Source organism: Galeopterus variegatus, unplaced genomic scaffold, assembly GCF_000696425.1.
Source record: "Galeopterus variegatus unplaced genomic scaffold, G_variegatus-3.0.2 Scaffold3232, whole genome shotgun sequence".
Lineage (NCBI taxonomy): Eukaryota > Metazoa > Chordata > Mammalia > Dermoptera > Cynocephalidae > Galeopterus > Galeopterus variegatus.
The window spans coordinates 164,023-183,468 of record NW_007729343.1 but is presented as its reverse complement, the minus strand read 5'-3'; the positions used below and the strand labels follow the sequence as shown (position 1 = coordinate 183,468).

The 19,446-nt window shown below is 42.1% G+C and overlaps 1 protein-coding gene across 1 annotated transcript; it reads left to right on the top strand.

The window, feature by feature from the left end:
- Positions 1-2,346: 2,346 nt before the first annotated feature.
- Positions 2,347-17,564, top strand: SDE2 (SDE2 telomere maintenance homolog (S. pombe)). The gene is made up of 7 exons (XM_008584349.1): positions 2,347-2,500; positions 7,883-8,000; positions 8,943-9,054; positions 9,376-9,545; positions 10,899-11,013; positions 14,245-14,749; positions 17,107-17,564. The coding sequence occupies exons 1-7, from the start codon at positions 2,381-2,383 to the stop codon at positions 17,326-17,328; spliced, it is 1,362 nt and encodes a 453-aa protein (XP_008582571.1). The 5' UTR covers positions 2,347-2,380; the 3' UTR covers positions 17,329-17,564.
- The last annotated feature ends 1,882 nt before the right edge of the window (positions 17,565-19,446 follow it).

Sequence of the window (19,446 nt, the reverse complement as noted above, 5' to 3'; positions counted from 1 at the left end):
GTCATTCTAGATTTTTTTTCCACTGACGTGTTCTTGGCCATAGCCCTAACTTTAGGGGGCCTCAATTTCCCCATTATTTAAATGAATAGTGACCAATCCAAGTTGAATTCTGCATCCTTGGTATAGAACGTGTTATATTAGTGCAAAATATGTTTCTTCGGGGCCAGCCTGTGGCTCACTTGGAAGAGTGCGGTGCTGATAACACCAAGGCCACGGGTTTGGATCCCTATATAGGGATGGCTGGTTGGCTCACTTAGGAGAGCGTGGTGCTGACAACACCAAGTCAAGGGTTAAGATCCCCTTACCAGTCATCTTTAAAAAAAAAAAAAAATGTATATATATGTTTCTTCAGATGTACATTGGGAATAATTCATTTGACTTAGTACATTAGTAATTCATCAAATATCCAACTAATATTTATTTAACATTTACATTGCGTATGTCACGGTGTTAGATAATTATTATGAAGGTTTAGCAACAGATTACATATTGCTTAAGAAATGTGTGTTTTGGGGGCCGGCCCATGGCTCACTCGGTAGAGTGCGGTGCTAATAACACCAAGGCCACGGGTTCGGATCCCATATAGGGATGGCCGGTTAGCTCACTGGCTGAGCATGGTGCTGACAACACCAAGTCAAGGGTTAAGATCCCCTTACCGGTCATCTTTAAAAAAAAAAAAAGAAATGTGTGTTTTTGAGAAGTTAATAACAATAGTTATCTCATATTTCAATTGACAAATGCCTATTCAATACTTGGTACGTTTTTAAGAATAGTAATTTAGATGCAACAGGCGGGATAAAAAGTGAACAATTTCACTCAAACTTCAGGTTTCGGTAGGACTAGGTATGTTAGTAATAAATGATATGGTGTTTCCTTACTAGAAAGGACTAATTAATCTTTACAGGACACAAAGCATTATCTTGACACGAAATGTTATGTAAGCCTCAACTGATCTTTATATGATTACTTGTAGCAGGGAAAGAACCCAGACCCTTGAAATAGCTATTTTCGATCCCCAGAAAGAGGAAACCACGAATAAACAAAGAAAAGGCTTTGGACTCAGGTCTCTAGATTACTTCTTCCGGAACCCTGAGGACGGAGAGCTGGGGAGGAGATTATAGAGTGACTTCGGGTTGCTCACACATACCTGGAGAGACACCCCCTTTGCAAAATACTGCTTTCTAGGCACAACCCATCTTTATTATTTTGAGTCCTTTTCCATCTACTGGAATCCCCATGGAGCGGCTCTTCCTCTCTCTCACTGTCCCTCCTGTGCGAAACAAAGACAACAGCATCTTTAACTTCACAGGCCTTGAAATTCTATTTTTGCTCATACTGCCACAGTCTAATGATTTCTAACCCCTTTATCGCCTCCCCCCTCAGCAATGAGTCTCACCTGCCAAGCATCTTAGCAGAGAATGCGATTCTGCGAGCCAGGACATCTGTGTTTAGGAGGCTCAGATGCCTCCCGACACCCTTCCTATCCCCCCAACGAGTGGCTTTTTAAATCGTGCAAGAGTTTCGAAATACCCTAATGTCAGCATATTAACTATGAAGGGACTCCCTCAGATTCCCCAGCCTTAAAGTTATGCCATGCAAATGCACACGAGCGTGTTTCCATGGCGCCGAAGGAAAGTGCTGGTTGGGGACTTGCAGCAGCGTGACCATCCACGTCACTCCTGCCACCGCCTCTCACCAGGGCCCCCTTGCTGTGACATATTTGGAAAACAGGGCCGAGGAGGACACAGCGCCGAGTGCAAACAGGCGGAGATCAGACCAAGCTGAGCGCGGCTGCTTCTGTAACGAGAGGGCTCCGTAGACCTGAGGAAAAGCCACGCTGGCCGTTGTTTGGGGACCTCCTGGGGTTGCTTCCTTGGCCTCTCGGGCTGGAAGGAAGCGGCCCCCCCAAAACCGCTTCCGGAACTGCGGCTGCTCCCCTCCCACCCCCACCCCTAAGGAGCCGTGACCTCCCAGGCCACCACTCTCCGCGACCCAAAAATAACCACACAGTGCAAGGAGCAGAGCCAAGGCCCGCCGAGCAGGGACACACTTATCGCACCCAACCAGAACGCCCGCCACCCCACCCCGCGCCGGCCCTTTATAGCTGGTCCCTCGAGCCCCGCCCTAGCAACTGCCCTAGCAACGCCTCTCCCGGGCGCTCGGCCGGCTTATCGGCCTCCGCCAGGCCCTTCCTGTTCCCCTCCCCCAGCCCGCGCCGCCCTGCCGCCCGGCTCACGTGACCCGCCCCAGGGGAGGGGAGGGGTGAGCGGAAGCGCGAGGAGCGGGGCGCCGAAGGGCGAGGCTGACGTCATCAAGACGCGTCGGGCTAGTGGCGACGCCCGGCGTTCCGCGGAGACTGGATATTCGACGACGGGAGGAAATGGCGGAGGCTGCGGCGCTCGTGTGGATTCGCGGCCCCGGCTCCGGGTGCGAGGCGGTATGCTGGGTCTCGGCTGCGTGCTCCGTACGGGATTTTATCCGTCGACACTGCCAAGATCGGGTGAGGATCGCGGTTCCTGGAAGGAAGGGGAAAGAGGCGGACAAGGGGCAGGGCTGGGTGCGGAGAGGGCATGGCCGGGGTGTGTCTGCTCTCTGGGGTTTTTCGTTCTAAGGCTGAGAGTTCAACAGTTTTAAGGCGATTCTGACTGATACCGAGACCTTGCTTTTGTTTTGTGGTGATGGTGGTTTTGCCTCCCCACAGAAGGAGGTTAAAAAAAAAACCCAAAACCAAAAAAACCCATTCCTGTTGGAGACGCTCAGTTCAGCCCTCAGAGACATTTTGGTTCTGTTTCTTCATCGGTAAATGAGGCAGTTGAACCAGATGGCCTTTAAGACTCAAGTCCTTCCCTTCATATCACGGTTTGCGACGTGCATTTTGTGCAATGATCACACAGCCCTGTTAGCTCCAACCTAGACAAGCATGTCACATCCAAACCCAGGCCATTCATCTGGCCGGGGCCAAGCTGCACACGTGTCCTGTTGAAGGCATGGGTTCTTAGGGCTTGTTATTTAAATGGTGTCTCTAGTCATTTGTTGGTCTCATTTGAAGTTACGTGTGTGCTTTTATGTAATTCCCAAGTAAGCAACCTTTCACCAACTAAACCTGTTCAGTTATCTAAAGAATTTAGTGGTCTCCCTGAGTCCAATTTTAATTTTGGCCTTGATCTAGGACTCTGTTTTTCTTCGTAACCACCGCACCTCATCCGTGCTTCTCTAGGCTGTTTCCCCTGCTTGTTATTTATAAGCTTAACAAATGTTAACACTGCATTCTAAACCAAATATTTAAACAACTTGGACCATTTCCATGAAGAAGCGATGTGTGTTTGTAAATAACGTGGGTTTTTTTTTCCAGCTTCCCTACATGTCTCCTACACTGCAATCCAGTCTAAAAGCTGTCAGCAGAACTGTTTTTGACCATCCAAATGAGAAAATATTTTCCAGAATAGTTGCATTTTGATATCTTTGACAATAACTGTTCTCTCGTGAGTACAGTTTTCATACTCACTGACAGTGGTCCAAAAAAATAGAATCTTAACTATGAAGGATGTTGGAAATAAGAATTTTTATTTTTATTTAATTTTAATTTTTTTTTAAAAGATGACCGGTAAGGGGATCTTAACCCTTGACTTGGTGTTGTCAGCACCACACTCTCCCAAGTGAGCCAACCGGCCATCCCTATATAGGATCTGAACCCGTGGCCTTGGTGTTATCAGCACCGCAGTCTCCCAAGTGAGCCACGGGCCGGCCCGGAAATAAGAATTTTAAAATAAGAAACAAGAAATATAAATGAGTAGATTCAGTGAGGTGCTTAAGAAACATGACCATAAGCAAATATGAGTGGAAACACAAAACTTACAAAACAGCATTTGATGAGATACTGGAATGAATAAAAATAGCTCAAATTCACACTGCTTTTAGAAACAATCATTCTGACACATGATAAAGTTAATGTTAGCTCCCACTGGGGGAGTGGGGGGGGGAGTCTGCCCTTCTGTTCGTCAGGCTGGGATAACAAACACGGATAAAGCCAGCTGTAAAGTTAATAGGAAATAGTATTTCTCCCAAGGACGTGCTACAATGATGAAATGTCATAGTGACCCTCTTGAAAGCCCACTGCTTTCTTATTCTCTGAGAAACTTTGGTCTTTGCTGCTTGAATTATAAGAATGAAACCTCCCACTCTTGCCTTGAAGATCTAAGTCACTTTGATATAGAGAAGCACTCTTGATTTCCCAACCCAGGTGCTGAGCTGCTGATTAGGGGTTTCTGAACATAACATCCCATGTTTACCTTAAATTTGTAGTTTCCAAGGAAGGAGGGGCCTGGGTCTACTTCACATTCCAGACCTGATATTGACCCTTATACACACAATCCTGCTTTGTTTTGAGCCTGTCAGAACACTGCTTTATTTAAATTTCACCTTGCCCTAAATCCTATAATACTTCTTTTGTTGGTGAGACACCCCATGATTCCTCTGGTGTGCAGTTCCCCCTTGTCACAGTGAGTTAATAAATTCAACTTTAGTGGACTACAGGTTTATCTCTGGTGGCCTTAGGCTGCTTGGACTAAGACACACACAGTACTTTGTGCTTGAAGTGCGTTATAATACACTAATGGTTAAAGACAATTAAATTAATTCTAAATTTTCTTTTTCTTTTTTTCTACTAGTGACTTAATTGACAAGAATCTTAAGTAGAAAATGGAATTTTGTCGGTCACTTGTCTTGCTTAATAAGCAGTTCTGTTTGGAGATGCAGTATGATGTATAATCTTTCTGGCTTCATATTAATGTCTTTTAAAATTTTAGGAATACCATACCCATTACACATACAAAATATTAAAGGAAACTAAAGTGGCTTTTAATTTATAAGCATTAAACAGATACGAAATGTATCACGTACCTCATTTAATCTTCGCAACAACTCTTTAAGGTAGACAGTATTTTGCAGACAAGAATAGTCTTTCATGATAATCACTTCATTGCAGATAGCCTGAGCTCCCTTGCTCCTCTCTGCTGCCATCATATTTGCCTGGAAAGATGCCATTCAGCTTAAATCCAACTCTCCGCCTATTCTGCCCTGGTATCTGGGCGGTAACAGTGGTAGGGAAACTCACACAGATCTTTTCACTATACACAACCAGCAGCCTTAGTGCTGCTTGGCAGTTCTGTGTTTCCCAAATCCAGAGTGGGCTTCTGCTTTATAGAACTACGGAGAATTTTGATCCTTGTAGACTTCTGGGCAGCTGGACAGAATCTGCAGCTGCCTGGAACCTCGATCCACCTTCAGCAGGTTTGCTCATTTCCCCCAAGGGTTCACAGAAGTGTTTTTTATGAATGCGGTGGTGTGAACAGGGTTGGGAAGCCGTGTTAGTTCCTCACTCTTTTGTGCTCCTAGGTTGCTTTGTCACATCTTCACTCTTTAAATCTCCAATACATCTTCCCTCCTGAGGCCCAGACTTTCTATTCAGTGAGAAAGTGTGAGCAGTAAAGAGAATTTCCTCCCCCTCACACCAGTGCCCCTACCTTCCTGCCACCTATTCAGCCTTCGTTGCTATGGGTAAGCTGTCCTCATTATTTTACACATATTTAGTAGTTATTTTCCACTCTGCACAGTATCCCTTCCCCCCTCTCCTATTTAAACACTTATTTTAATGTTACTTCTCTCTCCCCTGCATTTTCCAGTGTTTTTTCCTCTTTAGGGGACCGTTTCTACCAGTGTGCAAACATGAACCCCCATCCCCTCTAGCTATCACCCGTATTTTCTCTGGTTTTCTGTGCAGAAAAAAATTCTTGAACATAGAACACTTCTTCTTTAGGACGCATTCTAGTTAGGTTTCTGGGTCCATCACTCCAGCAGAACAGCTCTTATTCTCATAGTGTCTTCTGTGTTGCCACATCCAATGATCAGTTTCCACTTTTCATCTTACTTGGATTGTCAGTGTCATTTGGCGTGATTGGTCATTCCCTCCTCGACACACTTTTGTCACGAGGCCAGACATCACCGTCATTTCTCTTCCACCTCACTGCCCTCTCCTTTCAAGCCTCTTTCCCTAATTTCCCAGGCTTGGAGTGGCCAGGGCTTAGTCTTCTGATCTTTCTTCTAATATGCTCCCCTCTCATCCAGGTGATTTCATCCAGTTACATGGCTTCCAGTACCATTAATATGCCGACAGCTTTCAGATATAGATCTCCATCCCAGCCCTCTCCCCTGAACTCCAGATTTGTATATCTGTCAGCTTACTCAGCATCTCCACTTGGTTAATAGACATGTCAAACTAACTTGTCCAAAATGGGATGAATTTTTCCCCCAAAACTTCCTTTGCCATACTAATATATCCTCTTTTCTCCCACTAGTCAAACCAAATTTTTTAAATCACCCCTAATTCGTCTATTGATCTCATTCCTCATGTCCAGACCATTAGCAAATCCTGTTGTCTCTATTCTCAGAATCTTACGATTGCTTATCCCCTTCTGCCACTACCAGCCTGGTACAGCTAATCTTTATTTCTCACCTAGATTATCACAATAGCTTCTCACTGATTTCTCTGATTGTGTAGTCTTATTTTCAACTCAACAGCTAGAGTAATCCTGTAAAAGCGTGACTTTGATTACATCAATTTGTTCAAAACTCTACAACAGTTGTATTCGGAGTAAAATCCAAAGTCCTTTCTCTGGTGTTTAAGGCCTTATTGCTCTTCTGTGCTTACATCACTCCAGCCACCTTGACCGTTTAGCTGTCCCTTGGATACTCTAAGCTTATTCTTGCTCAGGTCTTTGTGTTTGCTGTTGCCTCTATCTGGAATGCTGTTCCCCAGATAGCCACGTGGCTTGTTCCCTCACTTTCTTTAATTCTTTGCTCAAGTGTCGCTTGATCACAGAGGCTTTCCTTGACTAGCTGTATAAAACAGGTCACCCCACACCCATCCACATATCCTCTCCCTTCTACTCTGCTCGTCACCACTTGACATACTATACAATTTGTCCATTATTTGTCTTCCCCCACTGGAAAGTAAGCGTCATGAGGCAGGGATTTTTGTTTTATTCACTGTAGTATTCCAACACCTTTTGAAAAGTATCTGGCAAGTAGTAGGCACTTAATATTTGCTGAATGAATAAATGGTTCTCTTTGAAATAGCTGTGTGATGTGATTCAGAATGAATTGTTCATAATTCCATTTCAGGAAGATACCAATAATGCATTTTTCCTTTCCTATTGATGTTTAGGTCTCTTCATTCTTGACATTATATCTTTTTATTATTTGATCTGAGAACTTTTGAAATATACAGAGTAGCGTTGGGAGTACTTGGTCTTTTGCAGTGATTGGCTGTAAGTCAGGGCAATGCTAGCAGAAGAGACAGCACTGGCTGCCAGCTGGTCTAAACATATTAAAGCTTATATGGTGCATTAAAAACCATACCCTTGTCTCCTCCCTTCCCGCCTCTTCTTCCTACCTATACTTTTCAGGATGTACATTGTCAGTTTTAAACTTGGGGACTACTCTCGATTTTCAACTTGATTTTATCTGTTTAAAATGGGACCGCCAGAGTTGTTGGTTCTGAGTCCTATGTAGCCTTCTTCCTTGACTCAGATTGGCTGTTAAAGAAGGAGAAAGAAGCAGTTTTTATTTTCACCAAAAAGACAAGAGTGAAAGTTCTTCTGTAGATCATGGTTAGGTAATATTAGGAAGAAATTATACCCAGAATGCATCATATGAAATGATTTTTTTCTTTTAGTGGTTTACATTTTCAGTTCAATATTTATTATTCGAATACACACTACCTGCTTGTAACTGGAGTAATAAAAAGATAAGAAGCTAGGTCGCTTCCTGTAAGAAACTTGTACTGTCTCATAAAAGGCATTAAAAAAACGAATCTTCCCTCTAGGATGTCCCAGTGGACTACTTCTTTGTGAAATGCAGTGGAGCACTCGTGAACACCAGTGACACAGTGCAGCATGGAGCTGTTTATAGTTTGGAACCCAGACTTCTCGGTGGAAAAGGAGGTAGGACAGTGTAACACATTTGCAGTGTTTGGCCATATGTAATAAATTCACAAACTCCACAGACTCTAGTGTGCCAGCCTTGTTTTACCTTGTTTATTCCTTTATTTACTTGCCTGATTTTGAATGTTTTCTTTTTCATTCTTTTTATGGAAGAAATACTGTATGATACATACAGTTCCCACCTTCTCCAGCCAGATATCTCTGAGGGAACTTTCTAGGCTCTAAAACTTTGAGGAAGATTAGATGAACAAAGATGACCATATTCTGTCCAATTTGTGAAGAAAGAGATTTAAAACAATGAAATCTCCTGCATTTATTAAGATTTTTGTCTTGCTATTGTAGTTCCAAGGGAGGTCTAAAGTCACCTTAGGAAACACAGCTGTTTACAGGTTGCGGTAGATTAAGATCCTGGTTGCATTAACACATCTAAGAGAGAGAAACTAAAAGAGCAAAAACAGAATACAAACTGTTCTTGGTATTTCTCCTGGTGTGCTACCATGTCTTCCCTAAGCTTTCTCAAAATCTAGTGATTTGTTTTGGTTTTCAGAGAGCTGACTGTAATCATCTGCTGTTTGAAATTGTGTCAGTAAGAATGAAACATGTTATATCAGCCAGTGACAGCTTAAACTCACCTTTCCCTTTAAACTCGTTGAAAAATCTCACCATATAATTTTTTTAGTACTTTTAATCTGGGAGTCTTGGGATCTCTGGCATTTGGTAAAGCCCTTTAAGTATCCCCGCTGTACAGGTATGATATTTCAGAAATATAAAATGAAGGGTGAATGGCATGGGGTTGAATCAGTCTTTTTACCGTTGCTATCTGGGTTAGAACCTTGATGTCTGTAGGAATCACCATTAATCTTATATAGACTGTTTTCGTGTATTTGGCTTTTATTCATCCTTGAACACATTTTTAACCTTTCTCCAAATATATCTGCTCAGGTTTTGGATCTATGCTCCGAGCACTTGGTGCTCAAATTGAGAAGACAACCAATCGAGAAGCTTGCCGGGATCTCAGTGGCAGGAGACTACGAGACGTCAATCATGAAAAAGCGTAAGATGCCCACCTTTTTTGTTTTTGAAGAGACGGACATACTTTCCTGTTGGTAGTCATTATACACGCACCATACATAATCAGAAATGTAAACTTGAAATATTTACACTCTAATTTATTGTTATCAGATTTAACCTTTTCCATAATTTAATAGTTATCTTTGGGTTTTAGTTAAGGCAATTACAGGGTGCTAGTAGTAAGCATGGCTCACCTTTCTGCGAGAATATCACAGTATGTGCGAGAGTGCATTCATTTGTCAGGAGGCAAATATATTACATAAAATATAGCCGTTCAGTTAATCTCTTCCTCTCTCGTGCCCAGAATGGCCGAGTGGGTGAAACAACAAGCCGAGCGGGAGGCTGAGAAGGAGCAGAAGCTGCTGGAACGACTGCAGCGGAAGCTCGCCGAGCCCAAGCACTGCTTCGCCAGCCCTGACTACCAGCAGCAGTGCCACGAGATGGCAGAGCGTCTGGAGGATTCCGTCCTCAAAGGTGAGAAGGAGGATTCCTTAGTGTGGCCAGCAGGCACCCCTGACGCCAGCTGTTCCAGACTGCTCCACGCTGCACATGGAGAGCAGTTCTTAAGCTTTTTGGGGGGTTACAGACATCTGAGATTCTGATGAAAGCCTTGGAACCTCTCCCCTCAAAAATGAACGCAATATATTTTTAAAAGGGAACACATACCCACACAAGATTTGGCATACTTAGACCCTGAATTCCATGGGGCTGTGGGCCCCAGGTAGGAATGCTTTTTGTGTTTGTGTTCAGGGATAAGCTGTCTTTAGGTGGTGTCTAGACCTTGTTGTATTTGCTGCCAGTTTTAGGTCTGTTATTTTTAATGGATTTTTCTTTTTTTTTTTTTTTTTTAAACGATGACCGGTAAGAGGATCTTAACCCTTGACTTGGTGTTGTCAGCACCACGCTCAGCCAGTGAGCGAACCGGCCATCCCTATATGGGATCCGAACCCGGGGCCTTGGTGTTATCAGCACCGCACTCTCCCGAGTGAGCCACGGGCCGGCCCATTTTTAATAGATTTTAATGAGAGTGATTCTCATTCACTTTTGTTTTTAACATCCAAAGTATTATGCCGGGGGCCGGCCCGTGGCTCACTCGGTAGAGTGTGGTGCTGATAACACCAAGGCCCCGGGTTCGGATCCCATATAGGGATGGCCGGTTTGCTCACTGGCTGAGTGTGGTGCTGACAACACCAAGTCAAGGCTTAAGATCCCCTACCGGTCATCTTAAAAAAAAAAACTGACTAAGTATTATGCTGGGCCTATTGTGGGTACAGTTGAATAAGAAGAACTCTTTTCCATCAAAAAAAAGTTATGACATAACAAGAAAAACACAGATGTGAGAAAATAGCTAACACAAGAGGGTGAATAATTACATTTGGAAGAGGGCTATATATGAACCGATCAGCCTCAGAGTTTCAAATTGGGCAATGGTGCTTTAAGAATCTGCTTCCAGGGCCGGCCTGTGGCTCACTCGGGAGAGTGCAGTGCTGATGGCACCAGGGCCCCGGGTTCGGATCCCATATAGGGATGGCCGGTTGGCTCGCTGGCTGAGCGTGGTGCTGACAACACCAAGTCAAGGGTTAAGATCCCCTTACCGGTCATCTTTAAAAAAAAAAAAAAAAATCTGCTTCCAGAACCAGCATGTTTATTATTTTAAATCTGTGCAAATTTGAGATTAATCTCATTGTACCCATACAAAGTTATGGTATCTTAAGAAATTTAAATCTAGAGCTTTGTATTGCAGCTCTTTTTGCAATCCGTATTACTTATACTTTCTTTAAATTCAGTCGTGATAGTAGAAACTGAGTTGTTAAAGTTTCTGGTTAGGTATGCAAGCTGCCTCCAGCAAGACAGTATCAGCAGAAATGAATGAGAACTGGAAACGGCCCAAGAAATCAAAGACAGACAGAGGAGCCAGTGCAGCAAAGAGGAAATGCTTTTGGTAAGTTTCGTTTTCATTCCAAATTATTCTTTGAGAACTGACATGATATACTTCCTTCTTGTCCATCTGGCATAAACACGTTTTTAAGTAATGTCTGAGGGGAGCTCAGAAAACGTTCAGAGTGCTTTAGTCTTCAGGCTTTAAGGATTGTCACATTATACATATGAGGGTGCTTCAAAAAGTTTGAGGAAAAATGAAATTAAAAGATAATATGAATCTTCCCATTAACTCTTTTAAGTACCTCGTACTAGTAAATAGTTCCTACTGTGAGCGCTACCAGTAGAATCTATTGGATAATTTATTTCTGTACAGTGAAATATCACATAAAAATAGCTTCATATTTAAATTACTATTTGGGGGCCGGCCTGGTGGCACACTGCTACAGTGCGCCGCTTGGGAGCGCGGCGGCGCTCCCGCCGAGGGTTCGGATCCCACATACAGACCGGTTCCCACTCACTGGCTGAGCGAGGGGCGGGCGCAGCACCGAGGGTTGCGATCCCATTGCCGGTCCCGGTCTGGTCCGGGCGCGACACTGAGGGTTGCGGTCCGTTGCCGGACACAAAAAAAGACAAAAAGGAAAAAAAAATAAATAAATAAAATAAATTACTTTTTTGGTGTTGAAAGAGTTAACTTTCAAACGCTCCACGTGGAAGTCACACTATACTTTCCAGTTTGTTCTCTTTTCTCTGGTTTTTCACGGTCATCACTGAGGTCTGTTTCCTTTGCCAGACCTCTGTGGGTGAAAAGCACCACAGTACTTTCTCCTGTCGGGTCTCCTGCTGGTTCTCTCCCCCTCCTAGTTGGCCCTCTGGTTGCCAGCTCAGTTCCCTTGGGCCAAGTTCTAGAAAATGATAAGTGCAAGTGGATCTTGCTTCCTTGCTGGCCTCCCTTTTGGGGATAGAAAGATAATTATTAACCAAAGATCATGTAACTCTGAGTTCAGTGTAGAATCCTGTGTTCTTTCTGAAATGGGAATTAAATGTTCCTGAGAGAAAGGGAGTAGCATTACCTGTGTTTTTTTAATTTTTAAAATTACCAGGTTTATGGGGCCGGCCCAGTGGCTCACTCGGGAGAGTGCGGTGCTGATAACACCAAGGCCCCGGGTTCGGATCCCATATAGGGATGGCCGGTTCGCTCACTGGCTGGGCGTGGTGCTGACAACACCAAGTCAAGGGTTAAGATCATCTTACCGGTCATCTTTAAAAAAAAAAAAATAAAATAAAGAACCAGGCAAGACACTATCATTAGATACTTAAATTACATGAAGGCCATTTTAAAAAATATCAATTGAGAGACAAAAAACAGGAACTGAGAGCTTCATAGAGGATGTAGGATTTAAAGAGACTGTAGGATTTAGATGATCAAGCTGTGGGTATTACAAGGCTGAGGAATGGATAGATTCTGATTTAGAGGAAGAGTTTGGGTGCCCCTACCCTCCCCCATTTTCAGGGAGTCTTACCAGCTTTTTATCCCCACATACTATCTGTGTTGCCTCCCCAGTGACTTCACAGTAAATAATTCTGCACCCAGTGGTAAAATCCTACAGGGCTAAACCTTGTTAGTATTACTGCTGTTTCCATGGCAATCATCAGATGATGCATAATCTTGGTGAAGCAAGATTTGAGAAGTATTTTCATCAACAAATGCCCAGTTTTACTGGTAGAATGCCCTACTGGGGATTACACTACTTAGCTCCTTTATCAAAATTTAAACTCTGCTTTTCCATATTTCCATGTTTGAACATTTAGCAGAAAATACTTTTAATAAAAAAAAATCTGGGGCCGGCCCACAGCTCACTCGGGAGAGTGTGGTGCTGATAACACCAAGGCCACAGGTTCGGATCCCTGTATAGGGATGGCCGGTTGGCTCACTTGGGAGAGCGTGGTGCTGATAACACCAAGTCAAGGGTTAAGATCCCCTTACTGGTCATCTTTAAAAAAATAAATAAAAAAAATAAAATAAAGTCAGGTTTATTGAGGTATAATTTATGTACATAAAAGTCACCCATTTTGGCTGATCAGTTCGCTGAGTTTTGAAAACTATAATGTATAGTTATGTAACCACCACCACAGTCAAGATATAGAGTGTTTTCATCACCCTAGATAGTTCTCATGTTCCCCCTTGTAGTTAATTCTCTTCCTCTACCCCCAGATCCTGGCAGCCACTCATCACCAGTGTGATACTTTTCCTATGGTTTAGTCTTCCCTAGAGTGTCATATGGCCTTTAGTGTCTGGCGTCTTGCACTTGGCATAATGTTTTTAAGATTCATCAATGGTGGGCTAGCTGGTTAGCTCACTTGGTTAGAGTGTGGTGGTGATAACACCAAGCACCAAGGTCAAGGGTTCCAATCCCTGTACCAGCCAGCTGCAAAAAAAAAAAAAAAAAGACTCATCTTTGATATTATTGCTGAATATCGTTGCATGGTATGGACATACCACAATTTATTGTTCCTCCATTTAATTAACATTTGGGTAGTTTCCAGTTTCGGGTGATGGTGAATAAAGCATAGGATTTTCTTTGTAACTTTGTTATCTAATTTCTAACAGTCAAAAGTAATGTAATATGGGGGGAAAAAGTTTTAAGCAAAATCAATTTTGTTTTAAGAGATTCATGACTTTATATTTTTCATTTCATTATTATTATTATTAATTTTTTTTGGCTGCCAGCCAGTAAGGGGACCTGAACCCTCGACCTTGGTGTTGCAAGGCTGCACTCTAATCAGTTGAGCTAACCGGCCAGCCCAGATTCAGAGCTTTAAGAAAGAGATCCTCGGGCCGGCCTGGTGGCGCACTGCTACAGTGCGCCGCTTGGGAAGCGCGGCGGCGCTCCCACCGAGGGTTCGGATCCCACATACAGACCGGCTGCTCACTGGCTGAGCGAGGAGCGGGGGCAACACCGAGGGTTGCGATCCCGTTGCCGGTCCCGGTCCGGTACAGGCGTGACACTGAGGGTTGCGATCAGTTGCCGGTCATGAAAAAAGACAAAAAGACAAAAAAAAAAAAGAAGAAAGAGATCCTCTTGAATCATTGAGATGGTTGGTTTCAGTCTCATTGAAATTTTTTTCTTTCTGTTTATACATGTTCTGGAATACCTTTTCTAAAATTTACCTACTCTCCCTCTCAAGCTAACAGATACTTTTATTCAAAAAGAGTCTGTTTCCTGGACAAACTGCAACTCTGTCTAAAGGAGAAGTTGTAAATGGTGTTAAACCTTTCCATTGCTTCTGGCAGGTTGGGCATGGAAGGACTAGAGACTGTGGGGGTGTCCAGCTCTGAGAGCTCGGATGACGACAGTGAAGAAGTACCTGGTCCTTCAGGACTGAGCTTCCACGCGCCGAAAAATGCCAGTGACAGGGCTGAGATGGTGGCCGAATTTCCCAGTAGTTCTCAGAGGGCGAGAGTATTGAGAACAGACACTGGATCAACAGAAAACCCACAGGTCCCAGCGACTGGCTGTGGGAAGGGTATTTCAGAAGACTCCAGGGCTGAGCCGGGAGAGGCATGTGCTGTAGAGCACAGGGAGAGGAAGATGGTTTTAGAAACAGAGGAGACCCAGGAGAAAAAAGAGGCAGAGGGCAAAGGATCCATAGAAGAGGAAGCAGCTGGGGACGGGCTGAATAAGGATAAAGAGACAAAAGAAATGACTGATGGGGAAGGAGCTGCCAAGGTGGCACTTGGAGAAGACAGGGAAAACGTTCCCGTGATCAAACTGGAGGAAAGCCAGGCAGGAGACACAGTAAGTAATTTTTTTGGTTGATGTCTCGAGCCAAATCAGTTGATTCTCCACAGTAAGTCATTAAAATGAAAATGTGCTTTTTCCCATCAGCTGCTTAGTGAAAGTCTCATTTAATACTAAGAAGTACAGATGATGGCAAAGCTTGTCTGTCCCCCCAAAAAGATTCTTTTTTAGCTCTGGAATTTATACTATTTTGCCACTAGGTGGTGTTCTTTGTTCGGTGTCATAAATTCTAAAGTGCACATTTTTCACATTTTAGCATCACTGAAATCAATGTATTTCATATTACATTTTAATTAGTGCTGTTTATTCTTTCTTAATAATACATACAATTAAGGGGGTATGTGAGGGGTCTTCAAAATTTTGTTCATGGAATGATTTTTTTTTTTTTTGGTTACTGTTTTACATTTTATTTATTTTTTTATTCATATTTTCTTTTAATTCTATTTTTCCACGAACTTTTTGAAGTACCCTTGTATTACGACAGATGGCATTTTAGGTTTGATGAAATTAGCTCATTTTTCCTATCACTAAATCACTACTATTTTTTTTTTCCTTGTTTGAGATATAGTTTGAACAATAAGTGTCAACTGAGTAAGAAGATCTTTCCTGTGATGATCATTAAATCTTTTTTTTTTGGCCACTGTCCAGTGCAGAGATTGAACTGAACCCTGGACCTTGGCATTATCAGCACCTGCTCTAACCAAACGAGCTAACCGGCCAGCCCTTATCATGAAATATATAAGTCCCACCTTCAGCCTTTTTGAAAAGTCATTTTCATTTACATATATTCCCTCAAATAGTTGATTATTCACTATCTTCAGTGGACTGACTTCCAACAAAAATCTTTAATGTTTAGTTTTTGATCTAATGGTTTGCTCTTTACAATAGGTGAAACCTAAACTACGTGATTTCCTTTGATAAACACAAAGCCCATCATTTGTTTAACCAGAACCTTCCCTTACCTCCAGTAACTAAGCAGAAATGTATAGATTGCCCTTTTTGGAGAGAATATTGGAATCTTTTATGCTAAGGGCTTTAATTTGATCCTTACACCATCTCCGGAGTTGTAAGCATGTAATTTTATGTTACATGTGCACATTAGGGGCCTTATCTTGACTGTGAAGTCTTGGAAAAATGAATGAACAATAGAAAAAAACCTGATATTTGATGTTCGTTGTTAACCATGACAATTTTGTTCTTGGTGTTGTAATAATAGCTGTTGTGTTCGTAACAACCACGTGTGATTCTTCAAAGACACATAAGTGGTATTTTAGAATGTGGACATAAATAACAAAGCTAAGGTTCACTCCAGAAATCTATCAAAATAGATTTTTTAAAAAACCCAAAAATCTGGGCCGGCCCGGTGGCGCACTCTGTAGAATGCGGCGCTTGGGAGCGCAGTGGCGCTCCCGCGGAGGGTTCGGATCCCATGTGGAGACCGGCCCGCTCACTGGCTGAGCGCGGTGCGGGCGCAACACCAAGGGTTGCGATCCCGTTACCGGTCATGAAAAAACGACAAAAAAAAAAAAAAAACCAAAAATCTGAGATCAACTAGAAATATAAAGAGTCTGTCCCCAGAGCTCTTTAATATTTAAAAAAATAACTTACTGTGAGAGAAAATTGTTCTTTGAATATATTTTTTTTTAAGTGAAATTTTTAGATGTGAACATTTTTATTCTTTGTAGGGCATTCATCATTAGAAGTATTTGACTTTTTCTTTTTTTTTTTTGGTGGCTGGCCGGTGTGGAGAACCGAACCCTTGACCTTGGTGTTACAAGGCTGCACTCTTACCGACTGAGCTAACTGGGCAGCCCAGAAGTATTTAATTTTGCCTTAAAGTCTGTACACCTACTTGGTGGGTACAACAGTGACAAGTCTATTGAGCAGCATTTAAATTTGTTGAGTTATACAAGTGGGGACTCTGACAGTCTTAATTATTCAATTAGAATAGAAAGCATTAAGATGATGGAATTAATAGATTCAGAGATATGAGAATAATTAAAATTAAGCTTTTTAGGGTGCCCGCTCTTTTCTGTGTTAATAGTGTGGGTTAGGCTGGGTATGTTTTACTGTTTAGATTTTTGCTGGAAAAATAATATTAATCTGTTCAGGAATCCTCTACTTCTGTGACTGTTCTGAATGCTTGTTTCTAAGTATATACGTAAAAAGTTAGTTTATTAATTATATTGAGAATGCATGTGGAATAACATCTAGATAATTATTAAAATTCAGTAGAAAGGTATGGCAAATTAAATGAAAATTCCTTAAAAAATAGAATGTAGTTGACATTAGTTAAAGAACATCTTTATTCAGAGGAAGGAACCTGCTTTCAGTATTTTCTTTTTTTCCCTCAGGTTATCGGTCAGGAGACTGTAGATTTGTTAGCATTCGACTCTGTTGCGGAACTGGAGTTGCTGGGTTTGGAGAAGCTTAAGAGTGCACTGATGGCCCTTGGCCTGAAATGCGGGGGCACCCTGCAGGAGCGCGCAGCACGACTCTTCTCCGTCAGAGGACTGGCAAGGGAGCAGATCGACCCAGCTTTATTTGCCAAGCCTTTGAAAGGGAAGAAGAAATGAGTTTCATCGGAGCTCATTTTCTATTTCTTTACAGTCTAGCACTTAAAACCTGCGTAATGTGGGCTCTTGGCCAGTATTCCTCTTGATATTAAAAGCTAACTTTTTAATAGCTCAGTTCTAACTATCCCCTTTCTCGTGATTATATTTATAGAATTAATGTGTGAAACCATCTGGGCCTGAAGTTTTCTGTATAAGAATGTTTTTTAATTATAAATTTAATTTCTTTAATAAATACAGCTATTCCTTATATTAGTTCATTTTCTGCCGCTGATAACTGGGTAATTTATTAAGAAATGAAATTTATTTCTTACAGTTTTGGGGGCTGGGAAGCCCAAGGTCCAGGGGGTGCATGTAGTGAGGGCTGCCTTCTTGGTGGGAACTCTCTGCAGAGTCCTGGGGCTAAGCAGGTAGTCATGGTGAAAATCACAAGAGCATCTCCATACACTTACCTTCCCTCATAAATAAAGCCCCCAGTCTACTTCCTGATAACCCATTAATCCATGAATGTTCTCACAAGCCAGTCACCTCCTCAGGGCCCCACCTTTCAAATACCACAGTCAGATTTCCCACCCTCTTACCACTGTTACAATGGGGATTAAGCTTCAGTGAGTTTTGGGGGGACATTCAAACTGTAGCAGTGCTGTTCAGATTTTTGTTTTCATCTTGTCACTTAGGTAAGTTTTCAAGGAATTTATCTATTTGACTCAAGTTGTCAGATTTGTAGATACGAAATTACTCATAATAGTTCCTTCTTATCCTTTTAATGTCTGTAGGACCTGGGGTGATAACTTCTTTTTCATTCTGATACTGGTAATTTCTGTCCTCTTTCCTGATCAGTCTGGCAAGGGGTTTATCAGTTTTGTTGATCTGATTTTCAAAGAACCAACTTCAGACTTTAATTTTTCATTGATTTCTGCTCTTTATTATTTCTTATCTTCTACTTAGCTTGGTTTTTGCTCTTTTCTTTAGCTTCTTAAAATAAGTCTTCAGTCATTGCTTTTAGACTTTTTTCCTAATATAAATATTTAAAACTATAATTTTTCCTTTAAATACTACTTTAGCTGTATCTCGAAAAATTTGATATGTTGTATTATCATTCAGTTCTAAATATTTTCTAATTACCTCTGAATTCTTTGACCCATGGATCATCTAGAAGTATGTTGCCTGATTAGCAAATTTTGGTTTTTCCCCTAAATATCTTGTTACCGATTTCTACTTTAATTTTATTGAGGTGGGAAAATATCTTATGATTTCAGTCCTTTTAGTTTTATTGAGACTTGTTTTATGACCCAGTATATGGTCTGTCTTGGTGAATGTAGAGTAAGTGGGCTGGCTGGTTAGCTCAGCTGGTTAGAGGGTGATGCTGATAACACCAAGGGCCAGGGTTCGATCCCTGAACCCAGCAGCCACACAGACACACACACACACGTAAATATGTTCTGTAATATTAGATTAGGTGGCTGATAGTGTTCAGATCATCTATGTCTTTACTGATTTTTTGTTACGTGCTGAGAGGGTATTAAAATCTTCAGTTGTGATGGTGTTAATTATTTCCTTAATTCTATCAATTTTTGCTTCATATTTTTTATTTTTTAATGTTTTTATTGAATCTTACTTGATTATACCTATTTTGGGGCTGCAATATTGACATATGTTGATCAAATCAATATTACTAGTATATATATTGTTATAAAGCATACTTATTCTTTATGCCCCTTGTCCAATCACTCCCCATCCTCCTCTCCCCGACTAATTACCCTAGATTTCTTTTCTCCTTCTGAAAGATAATGGTTACTCTTTTGATTTGTTGCCTAGATGATCGTCCAATGCTGAGAGGTGTGATCAGGTCCCCCAATATTATCATAGAGCAGATGCTTCTTCTGTCACTCTGGAACGAGCTTTGTGGAGAGAGGCATCCTCTTCTTTTCTTTGGTCTCTGCTGGTGACTCCTTGTGTCAGTGCACTCCAGTGGCTGGCAGACCATCTACACAGTGGTTGTGGTGTCTAGTCGCTTTCGTGGCAGCCATGGTTATTGTGGTGACTGTGGTGAGCCACCCACATGGAGGTGATGTTTTGGGCCTGCTCCTTACCTAGTTGGTGGTGGTAATGGTGGTGTGC